This window comes from Temnothorax longispinosus, chromosome 6 (genome assembly GCF_030848805.1).
Source record: "Temnothorax longispinosus isolate EJ_2023e chromosome 6, Tlon_JGU_v1, whole genome shotgun sequence".
Lineage (NCBI taxonomy): Eukaryota > Metazoa > Arthropoda > Insecta > Hymenoptera > Formicidae > Temnothorax > Temnothorax longispinosus.
In genome coordinates, this window is record NC_092363.1 from 4,113,071 (window position 1) to 4,129,177 (window position 16,107).

General features: G+C 33.0%; 3 protein-coding genes across 6 annotated transcripts in view; 1 reads left to right on the forward strand and 2 right to left on the reverse strand.

The window, feature by feature from the left end:
• Positions 1-16,107, forward strand: part of Hwt (SH2 domain-containing adapter heavyweight) — a 171,594-nt gene that overhangs the window by 54,814 nt on the left and 100,673 nt on the right. The window lies entirely within an intron of this gene.
• Positions 99-5,244, reverse strand: LOC139814953 (chymotrypsin-2-like). 2 transcript variants are annotated; one of them, XM_071781484.1, is made up of 8 exons: positions 5,147-5,244; positions 4,237-4,360; positions 2,261-2,331; positions 1,973-2,067; positions 1,730-1,871; positions 1,516-1,626; positions 1,122-1,274; positions 99-377 (listed from the first exon to the last, which is right to left on the reverse strand). In XM_071781484.1, the coding sequence occupies exons 2-8, from the start codon at positions 4,283-4,285 to the stop codon at positions 228-230; spliced, it is 771 nt and encodes a 256-aa protein (XP_071637585.1). In that variant the 5' UTR covers positions 4,286-4,360; positions 5,147-5,244; the 3' UTR covers positions 99-227. The 2 variants fall into 2 exon arrangements, with proteins under 2 accessions (XP_071637585.1, XP_071637589.1); XM_071781488.1 differs by having other exon boundaries at positions 5,140-5,236.
• Positions 6,351-14,800, reverse strand: LOC139814952 (chymotrypsin-2-like). 3 transcript variants are annotated; one of them, XR_011732621.1, is made up of 9 exons: positions 14,652-14,800; positions 13,766-13,889; positions 13,284-13,354; positions 12,994-13,088; positions 12,753-12,894; positions 12,531-12,641; positions 12,137-12,289; positions 9,922-11,392; positions 9,080-9,123 (listed from the first exon to the last, which is right to left on the reverse strand). XR_011732621.1 is itself a non-coding variant. In XM_071781482.1 (8 exons), the coding sequence occupies exons 2-8, from the start codon at positions 9,046-9,048 to the stop codon at positions 6,464-6,466; spliced, it is 771 nt and encodes a 256-aa protein (XP_071637583.1). In that variant the 5' UTR covers positions 9,049-9,123; positions 9,922-10,046; the 3' UTR covers positions 6,351-6,463. The 3 variants fall into 3 exon arrangements, 2 of the variants coding, with proteins under 2 accessions (XP_071637583.1, XP_071637584.1); XM_071781482.1 differs by lacking the exons at positions 12,137-12,289; positions 12,531-12,641; positions 12,753-12,894; ... (2 more) ...; positions 13,766-13,889; positions 14,652-14,800 and adding exons at positions 6,351-6,613; positions 7,361-7,513; positions 7,755-7,865; ... (1 more) ...; positions 8,210-8,304; positions 8,512-8,582 and having other exon boundaries at positions 9,000-9,123; positions 9,922-10,046; XM_071781483.1 differs by lacking the exons at positions 12,137-12,289; positions 12,531-12,641; positions 12,753-12,894; ... (2 more) ...; positions 13,766-13,889; positions 14,652-14,800 and adding exons at positions 6,351-6,613; positions 7,361-7,513; positions 7,755-7,865; ... (1 more) ...; positions 8,210-8,304; positions 8,512-8,582 and having other exon boundaries at positions 9,000-9,123; positions 9,915-10,023.

Here is a 16,107-nt window from a genome sequence, read left to right on the forward strand (position 1 = left end):
TATTTCGATTATATTAATCTTTATAAAATTATGTGTTTATTTTCTAGAATAGTATAGGAAAAGTGTATATGTTAAGCGTATATGTAAGTTACACGAAGTAAAACACATGTGATATATATTTGACGATTTATTACATTTATATGTTTGGACGTTTAATATATATCAATTCTCGATTTTCCTGTATACGTCATTAGGTATCAAAACATATCTCTATATTTTCTGTACGGTCAACTATCCGTTGTACGGTCAACTATCCATTGGATGTACGATGAAACACGTGTGTACACGGTAGGGTATATTTTGTCACCGCATTTAAATCCAAACGAATAGAGTCCTATGAGCTCATTATTGAGAGTGAGAGGGCCGCCAGAATCTCCCTAAAAAAATGCAATTCCCCAGTAGTTAACAATATCTTTCATAAGGTTTTGGTTGGAAAAACGAACTTACGAAAAAAGTTATTTTTTACATTTAACATTTAACATTTAACTTAAATACGTTTCTTTGTTAGTATACAGGGTTAGGTTGTATTATTTTCACTTTATTAGTTTAATGAAACTGATGTTTGACGATAACGGACTCCCGATTCACTCAGCTGCGAGTTTTGTAATCTTACTGTCAATTAAATTAAATTACAAAACATAACGAAAATCCGAATATGTTAATGTACAAAATAATCAATAAGGTAAATTTTAACAATCAACATAATCAGTGAATTGGCGGCGAATTGAAATGCTATAGTCATCGCACGTTTTATACGCGTATGTTGTTAAGTATTATATTAATGAATAAATAAATTATAAATTAATTGATGAATAAAAATTTATGATAAGCGAGAGATTGCAATCATGATATGTCTCCACAATATGCTTGCCAATTACATGATATGTAACAGGGCTTATTTTCTTATCGAAAATCTGAAGCACATTATACAAATCGGAATGCAAGCCTTGTATTGAGACATTAAGTTTAGAAATTATTAGGAACGAGTTGAAGCTTCGCGTGAAAAGAATAATGCAAGTTAAGTAGTTAATGACTCTACCTGGGGAGACAGCGTAAAATTGCACGTATGACTAGCAACTAATGACAGTGATCTATTGCAACGCCTTATGTAAATAGCTTACCTGGCACGAACCCTTTTCTATTGTTGGATCATTTGCGCAGATTTGCGTGTCGTAAATTTTATAAGACTTGTTCGTCCACACATTTCTACAGTAATCCTGATCGGCTATTTTAATGTCCACGACATGTAATCGTGTATTTAACTTTCCTCGATGCTGCAAGTATACAAAGTACAAAAATATAAGTGTGACTTGCAAAAACAATTTAAATTATGATATTGTCGAAGACCTATATAGCGTTTGACAGTCTAAGGGCCAGTTTCATTAACGTCGATTAACTGCAACCTTCGATTAAACTCATTCTCCATCTCTTTCTAATTGTCCCCCTTAGAAGGAGACGAAGAGTGAGTTTAATCGAAAATTACAGTTATAAATGGTTGAATGTTGAAAAACTTACCGATAAGTCGCCGAATCCCGATGTGACTACTTCCGTACCGTCTAGAATGTTTTGATTTAGCGATAGTGTAATGGGAGATACCAGAGGAGAATATTTAATTGGAGATTGAAGCTGAAAATGAATTTTCTATGTATGCTTCTGCACAGTTTTAATTTTCAAATTTAATTAAAACTATGGGTATGTGTTGATTGCAATTATATCAACTCTATGTTACCTTAAGTAAAGCGATATCATTGATCCATGAATTGGTGCTTTTGTAATCTTCGTGTATATAAGAGGATTCGATCAGATGTACCGCACTCGGTTCTTTTACATCTATTAGTCCTACATTGGCCGAAATAGTGCTAACGTCTTCACTGTAAAGAATATCACGAACATATGTGAAACACATTTTTATATTTATATACATTATATTGCTTTATATTGCTGAAACGTTTCTTTAAATTCTCATATTTACCCATCTACACAGTGAGCGGCAGTCAGTATGTAATACTGCCCAATTATAACTCCACCGCAACGGTGTTTCCCTGTTCTAATACGTTGAAGAGAAACCTGAAATAATTCGTGACGATAAGATACAGAAATTTATTAATATTATTACACGTCCATTTTTAGAGTTGACTCAGCTGAATGAGAAGAGTTAACTTAATGGTTCGACTAGTTTGAAATTCAGTTCAATGCGAGGCATATTTTTAAGACAGAGCAGTTAGTAATGATATTAATTAAAAGTAATTTGTTTGCTTACTTGATATGGAACTTCACCTGGTTTGGCAAGTCTTCCCCCTACAATCTGCGTATCTAATTTTCTTATTACGCCTGTATTCAAAATTTATTACATTAAAATTTAGTTCTATTAAATTAAGTGGGCGGAAGGCAGTTAGATTTGTCGAAAATGAATGTCGAATATTGTCGAAATTAAAATGATTTTTTTTTAATTTATTACAAAGAAATGAACTGAAACCGGACTTGTTCTAATATAATGTTTGTTAGGACCTAAAAAATTTTTTTAGTTAAAAATATGCATTAAAAATTTTAAACGCGTCTTTCTTTGTTTCTTATTGTCTTTATGTTTTGCAGTGAATACTCAAATACAAAGTGATAACTCAAATCGACTTGAAAAAAATTGAGCATATTCACAATATGTATACTTTCGGACTGAATCTCTAAATGTCAACCACCTAAGTGATACGTATTTCAAAAAAAGATATGAAATCTTTAAATTGCGCCAATTGCAAAGAGAATATATACACTTTGAAAAATAATTTTGCAATTACTTTTAAAAAATGAAACAAAATTGTGTTACCTATAACTCATCCCAAGTGGTATGTATCTTTGTATTCCTGAGAGTCTTTCTATCAACCCAAGTGGTAGTAGTTTTAATTCTCCTTGATAAAATTATAATATTACAAAGAATTATTTTAATCACAAAGAATTAAAGAGGTAACATTATAAAATAAAAATATTTAATTAAAATAAAATAAATAAATTTTTCTTGTAAAAAACTTGGCGCTGCTTTTTTAAGGTCAACCCAGACAAACTTGCATAGGTGCATAAGCATATGCATAAAGAGATGGATTGGTCTATTTCCTTTTGCACATATACATGTAAACCAATCAATTTCTTACGCTTATGTTTATGCGCTATGCAAATTTGTCTGGATAAGAGCCTCCGCACAAGACTCTCGTATGATAGCGTAGCGTAACGTAACGTGGATTAACGCACAAGAAACGTATCGGTTAGAGCCTCCGCATAAAATTTTCGTATGGTAACGTAACGTAGATCAACGCACAAGAAACGTATTGACGTATAAAGCGTCATCTACAATGGCAGCAGGAGTATACAGTAAGACGTAAGCAGTAAGTTATTGACTAATGGGATTTTTACAATTCAAGAATAATCGACTGTGATTGGTCAATAGAATAGCTTACTGCTTACGTCTTACTGCATACTCCTGCTGCCATTGTAGATGACGCTTAACGCCGTAACCGATACGTTTCTTGTGCGTTGACCCACGTTTCGTTACACTACGTTGCCATACGAAAGTTTTGTGCAAAGGTTCTAAACCTTAAAAAAGCAGCGCCAAGTTTTTTACAAGAAAAATTTATTTATTTTATTTTAATTAAATATTTTTATTTTATAATGTTACCTCTTTAATTCTTTGTGATTAAAATAATTCTTTGTAATATTATAATTTTATCAAGGAGAATTAAAACTACTACCACTTGGGTTGATAGAAAGACTCTCAGGAATACAAAGATACATACCACTTGGGATGAGTTATAGGTAACACAATTTTGTTTCATTTTTTAAAAGTAGTTGCAAAATTATTTTTCAAAGTGTATATATTCTCTTTGCAATTGGCGCAATTTAAAGATTTCATATCTTTTTTTGAAATACGTATCACTTAGGTTAACATAGGTAACGCAATTTTGTGAATTATTTTGTTAGGGAGAAATAAAGCTACTATACATATATCATCAATTGGGTTGAGTTAGGTAACGAAATTTTGTGAATTATTTTGTTAGAAAGAAATAAAGCTACTACCATTTGAGATTTTTAGATTTACAACATACATTGCGCGTGTACTTGGCGCCTTTTTTTACCTTTTTTGAAAAAGGTAATTTTGTACTGTGTATAATTTCGGACTGAATCTCTAAATAGTCTGTTCAAATTTTAGTTCACAGTCACAAAGCTGATCAATTTGTCTGTTAGATTACTCACCATGTGCAACAGCGAATAAAGGGATTAAGAACAATAAGTATACCGTCATCGTTAGTAATCTTGTGCGACGGTGCCAGCTGATTATTCTAAATATGATGTTTATAACACACACTTGAATATATATCTGTAATATTTATAATTTTAAATAACGTAAGTTTAGATATAATATCTTATGCTTATTGATATTTAAAATAGTTCCTAATCTACTGGGGTACTATCTCGCTCGCGACCTGTGGTATCATATTCTTATTTATTTTTATCATTAACAAAACACTGATGAGTGTCTAATATCACGTAACTTTCTATGTTATGCATAAATCTAACAACAAATGTATAAAATAATCTTGAAGTAGTTATTTTAACGATAATAATGATTTCATAAAAAGAAAGATATATCTTCTGCAGTTTCTAATCGTTAGAAGTTTATTACGTAATTTTTTACTTTGTTCGCCTTTCGCGTTTCTCAAAGTCCGCAACTAAGTGAATTTCAGTTTTAAGAGTTTAATACTATTATATGATATGTACTTAGTATCGCGAGATTATACAGGTTGAACGTGATATCATGCAGTACAGCAATTAGCAGAATGTAATGCTAAACAAACTTGTGACGTGTGAGTAAAATAACAATGCACTTTGTCGAAGTATGCCGCGGTTACGAACTTCGGCAATATTGCACAATCTACAATGAAGTATTTTAATGAGAACAGACTACTTCAAGTTACTCTGAATGATATTCACTTACGCTCAGTTGCTAGATGAAGAAATATTTAAGGTGTTCTTGATATATCTTGTTATATTGATAATCAGATGCGAGATTCGCGAAAGATCGTTCGTTTTGACGGTTTTTGCGACTATAAATCTTGATGATATCTTATAATTTATAATAAAAGCTTGCGAAATTACCACTTACTATTCTGCACGATCTTCACTTCTCTTACAACGGAAGAAGTATTTTAGAATACCGTTGATACCAATAATCACGATTGATGGCTTACCGCACGCTTTACTCGAATAAGTCGACTAACATTTTCTTCACCTTTTTGTAGTTCTCGATGCAACGAGAGAGAGAGAGAGAGAGAGAGAGAGAGAGAAAGGGGGGGGGAAGGTTCAGGTCATTATTCGGATCGTATATGATCATTGCAGAGTCAGACAAAATGTAAGTTCGGTCAAATTTCGCAGCGTCGTCTTTTTTTTCCGTGGCAATCACTCGGTTACCATGCAGATTTATTTCCTTATTTTAATACTACATTTTCGGATACGGCCTTTAGAATCACGACATTCTTGTCACAATGAGATGCGGGGCGAGAGGCCCTTTGACGGCTCGAGTGATTATTGTTCATTTCGTATTGTCGTTGACTTTTGAACACTTTGGATAAGACACAGCGACAGGTTGCGAGACGTTTGTGGATGTGGAATACGGTCGAGAGGACGTCGAGAAACGGCGAGATCGCTTTACAGGTGCACTCGCGACTCTACATGAAACGATCGATACCACTTTTCCAGTAAATATATATTTGTAAGAAAAATTCCTTCTCCATATACCGTCGTGACAATCGTAATTTATAATAAAAGTGATTTTTTTCACGGAAAAATGATTAAGTGGACAGGAATATTCTTATCTAAAAATATCGCGGAATAAAATGGATGCACAAGGATGGGTAGTACGCACCAGCAGAAAACGAGCTTTCGATCCTTTCTCAAATCTAATATGCACATGCCACTGAGAAATCCATTTCGTTGAATGAAATAAAATTTGGTTGACTATCTTGTTTGGATATGGACAAACAAATGTGTTAGTTGATGCAACATAAAAATTCAGTTGGAAGATTTAGTAATACTAACATATAAATATAGCGCACTGAACAAAAATATGGTTTGTATAAAACTAAATTTGTGACTGGTTTTTTGTTGCTTCAACTGATAATTTTTGTAATCATTTCATCTACTGCCACTTGCTTGCCAAACTGCGGAAGTTACTAATATTAATATAAAAAAATTCCACTTTATTTCGATTATATTGATCTTTATAAAATTATGTGTTTATTTTCTGGAATAGTGTAGGGAAAGTGTTAAGCGTATATATGTAAGTTACACGAAATAAAACACATGTGATATATATTTGACGATTTATTACATCTATATGTTTGGACGTTTAATATATATCAATTCTCGATTTTCCTGTATACGTCATTAGGTATCAAAACATATCTCTATATTTTCTGTACAGTTAACTATCCGTTGTACGGTTAACTATCCATTGGATGTACGACGAAACACGTGTGTACACGGTAGGGTATATTTTGTCACCGCATTCAAATCCCCACGAATCGAGTCCTATGAGCACACCATTGAGAGTGAGTGGGCCGCCAGAATCTCCCTAAAAAATGCAATTCCCCATTAGCTAACAGTATCTTTCATAAGGTTTTGACTGGAAAAACCAACTTACGAACAGTGTTAATTTTTACATTTAACATTTTACATTTAATATAAATACGTTTCTCTGTTAGTATACAGAGTTAGTTTGTGTTATTTTCACTTAATTTTTTTAATGAATCTGATGGTTGACGATAACGGATTCTCGATTCGCTCAGCTGCGAGTTTTGTAATCTTACTGTCAATTAAGTTAAATTACAAAACATAACGAGAAACCGAATATGTTAATGTACAAAATAATTAATACGGCAAATTTTAACAGTCAATATAATCAGTAAATTGGCGGCGAATTGAAATGCTATAGTCATCGCACGTTTCATACGCGTATGTTCTGTTAAGTATTATATATTAATGAATAAATAAATTATAAATTAATTGATGAATAAAAATTTATGATAAGTGAGAGTTTGCAATCATGATATGTCTCCACAATATGATTGTCAATTACATGATATGTAATCGGGCTTATTTTCTTATCGAAAATTTGAAGCACATTATACAACTCGAAATGCAAGCCTTGTATTGAGATATTACGTTTAGAAATTATAAGGAACGAGTTGAAGTTCTGCGTGAAAAGAATAATGCAGATTAAGTAGTTAATGACTCTATCTAAACAGACAGCGTAAAATTGCACGTGCGACTAGTAATTAATGACAGCGATCTATTGCAACACCTTATGTAAATAGCTTACCTGGCACGGACCCTTTTCTGCTGTTGCGTCATATGCGCAGATTTGCGTGTCGTAAATTTTTTGAGACTTGTTTGCCCACACATTTTTACAGTAAGCCTGATCGGCTATTTTAAGGTCCACGACATGTAATTGCATAGTTCTCGATCCATTATACTGTAAGTATACAAAATACAAAAATATAAGTGTGACTTGCGAAAACAATGTAAAATATGATATTGTCGAAGACCTATATAGCGTCTGACAGTCTAAGGGCCAGTTTCACCAACGTCGATTAATTGTAACCTTCGATCAAACTCACTCTTCTTCTCTTTTTGACTGTCCTCCTTAGAAGAAGACGAAGAGTGAGTTTAAACGAAAATTACAGTTATAAATGGTTGAATGTTGAAAAACTTACCGCTAATCTGCCGAATCCCGATGAAACTACTTCCGTACCGAATGGATTGGTTTGATTTATCATTAGTTTAACGGGAGATACCAGAGGAGAATATTTAATTGGAGATTTAAGCTGAAAATGAATTTTCTATGTATGCTTTTGCACAGTCTTAATTTTCAAATTGCTTAATTGAATTAAAACTGTGGGTATGTGTTGATTGCAATTATATCAACTCTATGTTACCTTAAGTAAAGCGATATCATTGATCCATGAATTGGTGCGGTTGTAATCTTCGTGTATATAAGAGGACTCGATCATATGTACCGCATGCGGTTCTTGTAGGTCTATTAGTCCCACATTGACCGAAATGGTGCTAACGTATACACTGTAAAGAATATCACGAACATATGAAACACATTTTTATATCTATATACAGTTTATGTTGCTGAAACGTTTCTTTAGATTCTCATATTTACCTTTCTATACATCTAGCGGCGGTCAGTATGTAATACTGGCCAATTATAACTCCACCGCAAATGTGTTGCCCCGATCTAATACGTTGAAGAGAAACCTGAAATAATGTATTTCGTGACAACAAGATACAAGAAATTTATATATTAATATTATTACTCGTCTATATTTGTAGAGTTGACTCAGCTGAATGAAAAGAGTTAACTTAATAGTTCGACTAGTTTGAAATTCACTTCAATGCTAAGCATATTTTCAAGATAGAGCAGTTAATGTAATGATATTTATTAATAGTAATTTGTTAACTTACTTGATATGGAATTTCACCTGGTTTGGCAAATCTTCCCCCTACAATCTGCGTATCTATTTTTCTTATTGCGCCTATATTTAAAATTTATTACATTGAAATTTAGTTCTATTAAATTAAGTGGACGGAAGGCAGTTAGATTTGTCGAAAATGATTGTCGAATATTGTCGAAATAGAAATGTTTTTTTTTTTAATTTATTACAAAGAAGTGAACTGACACCGGGACTTGTCCTAATACAATGTTTGTTAGAATCAAAAAAAATTTTTTAGTTAAAAATATGCATTAAAAACTTTAAACGCGTCTTTCTTTGTTTCTTATTTTCTTTTCATTTTGCAGCGATAACTCAAATACAGAGTGATAACTCAAATCGACTTGAAAAAAATTGAGCATATTCACAATATGTATAATTTCGGACTGAATCTCTAAAAAGTCTGTTCAAACTTTAGTTCACAGTCACAAAGCTAATCAATTTGTCTCTTAGATTACTCACCCTGTGCAACAGCGAATAAAGGGATTAAGAACAATAAGTATACCGTCATCGTCAGTAATCTTGTGCGACGGTGTCAGCTGATTATTCTAAATCTGATGCTTATAACACACACTTGAATATATATCTGTAAAATTTATAATTTTACATAACGTAAGATTATAGATATAATATCTCATGCTTATTGATATTTAAAATAGTTCCTAATCTACTGGGGTACTATCTCGCTCGCGACCTGTGCTATCATTTTCCTATTTACTTTATCATTAACAAAACACTGATGAGAGTCTAATACCGCGTAACTTTCTATGTTATGCATAAATCTAACAACAAGTGTATAAAATAATCTTAAAGTAATTATCTTAGTTTTAATAATGATTTCATAAAGAGAAAGATATATCTTCTGCGGTTTCTAATCGTTAGGAATTTATTACGTAATTTTATATTTTATTCGTTTGTCGCGTTCCCAAAGTCCGCAACTAAATAAATTTCAGTTTTAAGAGTTTAATTCTATTATATGATACGCGTACTTCGTATCGCAAGATTATACCGGTTGAACGTGACATGCGGTACAGCAAGTAGCAGAATGTAATGCTAAACAAACTTGCGACGTGGGAGTAAAATAACAAAGCACTTTGTCGAAGTATGCCGCGGTTACGAATTTCGGCAATATTGCACAATTTATAATGAAGTATTTTAATGAGAACAGACTACTTCAAGTTACTCTGAATGATATTCACTTACGCTCAGTTTCTAGACGAAGAAATATTTAAGGTGTTCTTGATATATTTTGTTATATTGATAATCAGATGCGAGATTCGCGAAAGATCGTTTGTTTTATATATATATAGTGACGGTTTTAGTGACTATAAATCTTGATAATATCTCATAATTTATAATAAAAGCTTTCGAAATTACCACTTACTATTCTGCACGATCTTCACTTCTTTTACGACGGAAAAAGTATTTTAGGATACCGTTGATACCAATAATCACGATTGATGGCTTATCGCACGCTTTACTCGAATAAGTCGACTAAAATTTTCTTCACCTTTTTGTAGTTCTCGATGCAACGAGAGAGAAAGAGAGAGAGAGAGAGAGAGTGGGGTGGGGAAAGCTTCAGGTCATTGTTCGGATCGTATATGATTATTGCAGAGTCAGACAAAATGCAAGTTCGGTCAAATTCCGCAGCGTCGTCTTTTTTTTGCGTGGCAAACTTTCGGTTACCATGCAACCTTATTTCCTTATTCTAATACTAAATTTGGGATATGGCCTTTAGAAACACGACATTCTTGTCACAATGAGATGCGGGGCGAGAGGCCCTTTCACGGCTCGAGTGATTATTGTTTATTTCGCATTCTTGTTAACTTTTGAACACTTTGAATAAAACACGGCGACAGTTTGCGAGACGTTTGTGGATGCGGAGTACGATCGAGAGGACTTCGATAAACGGCGAGATCACTTAACAGGTGCACTCGCGACTCTACATAAAACGATCGATACCAGTTTTCCAATAAATATACATTTGTGAGAAAAATTTTTTCCCCAGATACCGTCGTGACAATTGCAATTTATAATAAAAGTGATTTTTTCATATGGGAAAATTATTAATTTGACGGGAATATTCTTATCTAAAAATATCGTGGATTAAAATGGATGCACGTGGATGGAGAGTATGCGCCAACAGGAAACGAGCTTTCGATCCTCTCTCAAATCCAATATGCACATGCCACTGAGAATCCATTTAGTTGAATGAAATAAAATTTGGTTGACTTTTTTGTTTGTATATGGAGAAACAAATGTCTTGGTTGATTGCAACATAAAAATTCAGTTGGAAAATTTAGTAATACTAACACACAAATGTAGCGCACTGAACAAAAATATGGTTTGTATGAAACTAAATTTGTGGCTGGTTTTTCGTTGCGTCAATCGATTATTTTTGTAATCATCTCGTCTACTGCCACTTGCTTATCAAACTGCGGAAGTTACAAATATCAATATAAAATAATCGCACTTTATTTCGATTATATTAATCTTTATAAAGTTATGTGTTTATTTTCTAGAATAGTATAGGGAAAGTGTTAAGCGTATATGTAAGTTACAAGAAGTAAAACACATGTGATATATATTTGACGATTTATTACATTTATATGTTTAATATAATACGTTTAATATAATATATCAATTCTCGATTTTCCTGTATACGTCATTAAGTATCAAAACATATTTTTATATTTTCTGTACGGTCAACTATCCGTTGTATGGTCAATTATCCATTGAATGTACGACGCTACACGTGTGTACACTTCCGGGTATATTTTGTCACCGCATTCAAATCCCCACGAATCGAGTCCTATGAGCACACCATTGAGAGTGAGAGGGCCGCCAGAATCTCCCTAGAAAATGCAATTCCCCATTAGTTAACAATATCTTTCATAAGGTTTTGATTGGAAAAACCAACTTACGAACAGTGTTAATTTTTACATTTAACGTTTTACATTGAATATAAATACGTTTCTCTGTTAGTATACAGAGTTAGTTTGTGTTATTTTCACTTCTTTTTTTTAATGAAATTGATGTTTGACGATAACAGACTCTCGATTCGTTCAACTGTGAGTTTTGTAATCATACTGTCAATTAAATTAAATTACAAAACATAACGAGAATCCGAATATGTTAATGTACAAAATAATCAATAAGGTAAATTTTAACAATGAACATAATCAGTGAATTGGCGGCGAATTGAAATGTTACAGTCATCGCACGTTTTATACGCGTATGTTGTTAAGTATTATATTAATGAATAAATAAATTATAAATTAATTGATGAATAAAAATTTATGATAAGCGAGAGATTGCAATCATGATATGTCTCCACAATATGATTGCCAGTTACATGATATGTAATCGTCCTTATTTTCTTATCGAGAATCTGAAGCACATTGTACAAATCGGAATGCAAACCTTGTATTGAGACATTACGTTTAGAAATTATTAGGAACGAGTTGAAGCTTCGCGTGAAAAGAATAATGCAGATTAAATAGTTAATGACTCTACCTGGGCAGACAGCGTAAAATTGCACGTGCGACTAGTAACTAATGACAGTGATCTATTGTAACGCCTTGTAAATAGCTTCTTACCTTGCACGTTCCCTTTTCTTCTGTTTCGTCATTTGCGCAGATTTGCGTGTCGTAAATTTTTTGAGACTTGTTTGGCCACACATTTCTACAGTAAGCTTGATCGGCTATTTTAATGTCCACGACATGTAATCGTATAGTTTTCGATCCTTTATACTGTAAGTATACAAAATACAAAAATATAAGTGTGACTTGCGAAAACAATGTAAAATATGATATTGTCGAAGACCTATATAGCATCTGACAGTCTAAGGGCTAGTTGCACCAACGTCGATTACATGTAACCTTCAATTAAACTCAATCTTCATCTCTTTCTAACTGTCTTCTTTAGAAGGAGACGAAAAGTGAGTTTAATCGAAAGTTACAGTTATAAATGGTTGAATGTTGAGGAACTTACCGATAATCTGCCGAATCCCGATGCTACTACTTCCGTACCGACTGGAATGGTTTGATTTAGCATGAGTTTAACGGGAGATACCAGAGCAGAATATTTAATTGGAGATTGAAGCTGAAAATAAATTTTTTATGTATGCTTTTGCACAGTCTTAATTTTCAAATTGCTTAATTTAATTAAAACTATGGGTATGTGTTGATTGCAATTGTATCAACTTTATGTTACCTTAAGTAAAGCGATATCATTGATCCATGAATTGGTGCGGTTGTAATCTTCGTGTATGTAAGAGGACTCGATCAGATGTACCGCATGCGGTTCTTGTAGGTCTATTAGTCCCACATTGGCCGAAATGGTGCTAACGTCTTCACTGTGAAGAATATTACGAACGTATGAAACACATTTTTATATCTATATACATTATATTGGTTTATATTGCTGAAACGTTTCTTTAGATTCTCATATTTACCCATCTACACAGTGAGCGGCAGTCAGTATGTAATACTGGCCAATTATAACTCCACCGCAACGGTGTATCCCTGTTGTAATACGTTGAAGAGAAACCTGAAATAATTCGTGACAACAAGATACATAAATTTATATATTAATATTATTACACGTCCATTTTTTAGTTAACTCAGCTGAATGAGAAGAGTTAACTTAACGGTTCTAGTTTGAAATTCAGTTCAATGCTACGCATATTTTTAAGACAGAGCAGTTAATATAATGATATTAATTATTAGTAATTTTTTAGCTTACTTGATATGGAACTTCACCTGGTTTGGCAAATCTTCCCCCTACAATGTGCGTATCTATTTTTCTTGTTACGCCTGCATTCAAAATTTATTACATTAAAATTTAGTTCTATTAAATTAAATGGACGCAGTTAGATTTGTCGAAAATGAATGTCGAAAATTGTCGAAATAAAAATGTTTTTTTTTTTAATTTATTACAAAGAAATGAACTGAAACTTGGACTTTGTCGTAATACAATGTTTGTTAAGATCAAAAAAATTTTTTTAGTTAAAAAAATGCATTGAAAACTTTAAGCGTTTTTCTTTGTTTTTTATATTTTTTTTGTTTTGCAGTGATAACTCAAATACAGAGCGATAACTCACATCGACTTGAAAAAACTTGAGCATATTCACAATATGTATAATTTCGGACTGAATCTCTAAAAAGTCTGTTCAAACTTTAGTTCACAGTCACAAAGCTGATCAATTTGTCTTTTAGATTACTCACCATGTGCAACAGCGAATAAAGGGATTAAGAACAATAAGTATAGCGTCATCGTTAGTAATCTTGTGCAACGGTGTCAGCTGATTATTCTAAATCTGATGTTTATAACACACACTTGAATATATGTCTGTAAAATTTATAATTTTAAATAACGTAAGATTATAGATATGATATCTTATGCTTATTGATATTTAAAATAGTTCCTAATTTATTGGGGTACTATCTCGCTCGCGACCTGTGGTATCATATTCCTATTTATTTTTATCATTAATAAAACACTGATGAGTGTCTAATATCGCGTAACTTTCTATGTTATGCATAAATCTAACAACAAACGTATAAAATAATCTTGAAGTAGTTATCTTAGGGATAATAATGATTTCATAAAAAAAAAGATATATCTTCTGCAGTTTCTAATCGTTAGAAATTTATTACGTAATTTTATATTTTGTTCGCATTTCGCGTTCCCACAGAGTCCGCAACTAAGTAAATTTCAGTTTTAAGAGTTTAATACTATTATATGATATGTACTTTGTATCGCAAGATTATACCGGTTGAACGTGACATGCAGTACAGCAAGTAGCAGAATTTAATGCTAACAAACTTGTGACGTGGTAGCAAAATAATAATGCACTTTGTCGAAGTTTGCCGCGGTTACAAATTTCGACAATATTGCGCAATCCGTAATGAAGTATTTTAATGAGAATATACTACTTCAAGCTACTCTCAATGACTTACGCTCAGTGGCTAGAGGCAGAAATATTTGAGATTGTATTGTGATATTAATAATTATGGATGTGACTCACGAAAGATCACTCATTTTGACGGCTTTTGCGATTATAAATCTTGGCAACGTCATACAATATATAATAATAAGTTTCAAAGTTACCGTTTAGCAATATTCTGCACGATCCTTACTTCTGTCTTACAACATCAGAAGACGAAAAAGTTAGAATACTGTTATAATACCAATAATCGCGGTCGACGCACGCTTCATTCGACTAAGCCGACTACATTTTTTCTCACCTTTTTGTAGTCCTTTTAGAGAGAGAGAGAGAGAGAGAGAGAAAGGGGGGGGGAATCTCCAGGTCATTATTCGGATCGTATATGATCATTGCCGAGTCAGACAAAATCCAGGCTCGGTAAAATTCCGCAGCGTAGTACTTTTCTTGCTTGGTATAACATTCGGTTACCGTGCAACTTTATTTCCTTATATAAAAAGTTCAAATTAATTTAGGCAATAAGAGCCAAGCGCGATATTCAGTCGTTAAAATTTATTTTACAAAGTTAACTTCAAAATTAGATATAAGTATTTGTATTTTAATGTTTAGACAATGCGCTGAAAATGACCCCAAAAAGGCTCGAAACGTACGTGATGTATTTTTTGATAATGTAATTAACTTTGTAAAATCAAGATTTCAACATCTCGGATACTCGCAACCCGTCGCGTCGCGTAAAAGAGTCACGGTCGGTCTCGCTCCGCGTGTACTTGGCGCGAGACACTACCGTGTCTCTTGATTTTAGCGACTGAATATCACGCTTGGCTCTTATTGCCTAAATTAATTTAAACTTTTTATTTACTATTCTAATACTAAACTTTTAGGTATAGTCTTTGAAACCATGACATTCTTGTCACAACGAGATGCAGGGCGAGAGGCCCTTTGTCGGTTCGAGTCATTATTGTTCACTTCGCATTCTCGTTAACTTTCGAACACTTTTGGATAAAACACGGCGACAGGTTGCGAGACGTTTGTAGATGCGGAGTACGGTTGAGAGGACGTCGAGGAACGGCGAGATCTCTTTACAGGTGCACTCGCGACTCTACAAAAAACGGTCGATACCACTTTTTCAGTAAATATACATTTGTGAGAGTAATTCTTTCCCTAGATATCGTCGTGATAATCATAATTTATAATAAAAGTGATTCTTTCACGGAAAAATTATTAAGTTGACGGGAATATTCTTATCTAAAAATATCGCGGAATAAAATGGATGCACGTGGATGGATAGTATGCGCCAGCGGGAAACGAGCTTTCGATCCTCTCTCAAATCCAATATGCACATGCCACTGAGAAATCCATTTCGTTGAATAAAATAAAATTTGGTTGACTCTATTGTTTGGATATGGTCAAACAAATGTCTTGTTTGATGCAACATAAAAATTCAGTTGGAAAATTTAGTAATACTAACACAAATATAGCGCACTGAACAAAAATATGATTTGTATGAAACTAAATTTGTGGTTGGTTTTTTAATTGCGTCAACCGATTATTTTTGTAATCATCTCGTCTACTGCTATTTGTTTGCTAAAACTGCGGAAGTTAAAAATATTAATATAAAATAAT

Bases quoted from the DNA above. Each gene is read 5' to 3' on its own strand.
- LOC139814953 (XM_071781484.1), bottom strand. From the start codon at position 4,285: ATGACGGTATACTTATTGTTCTTAATCCCTTTATTCGCTGTTGCACAT. The intron at 2,332-4,236 runs GTGAGTAATCTA...TTTTGAATACAG, and splicing joins TTTATTCGCTGTTGCACATG to GCGTAATAAGAAAATTAGAT. The intron at 1,627-1,729 runs GTAACATAGAGT...ATTCATTTTCAG, and splicing joins ATGATATCGCTTTACTTAAG to CTTCAATCTCCAATTAAATA.
- LOC139814952 (XM_071781482.1), bottom strand. From the start codon at position 9,048: ATGACGGTATACTTATTGTTCTTAATCCCTTTATTCGCTGTTGCACAG. The intron at 8,305-8,511 runs GTAAGTTAACAA...ACATTATTTCAG, and splicing joins CAGGTGAAATTCCATATCAA to GTTTCTCTTCAACGTATTAG. The intron at 6,614-7,360 runs GTAAGCTATTTA...TGCATTTTTTAG, and splicing joins CAGAAAAGGGTCCGTGCCAG to GGAGATTCTGGCGGCCCACT.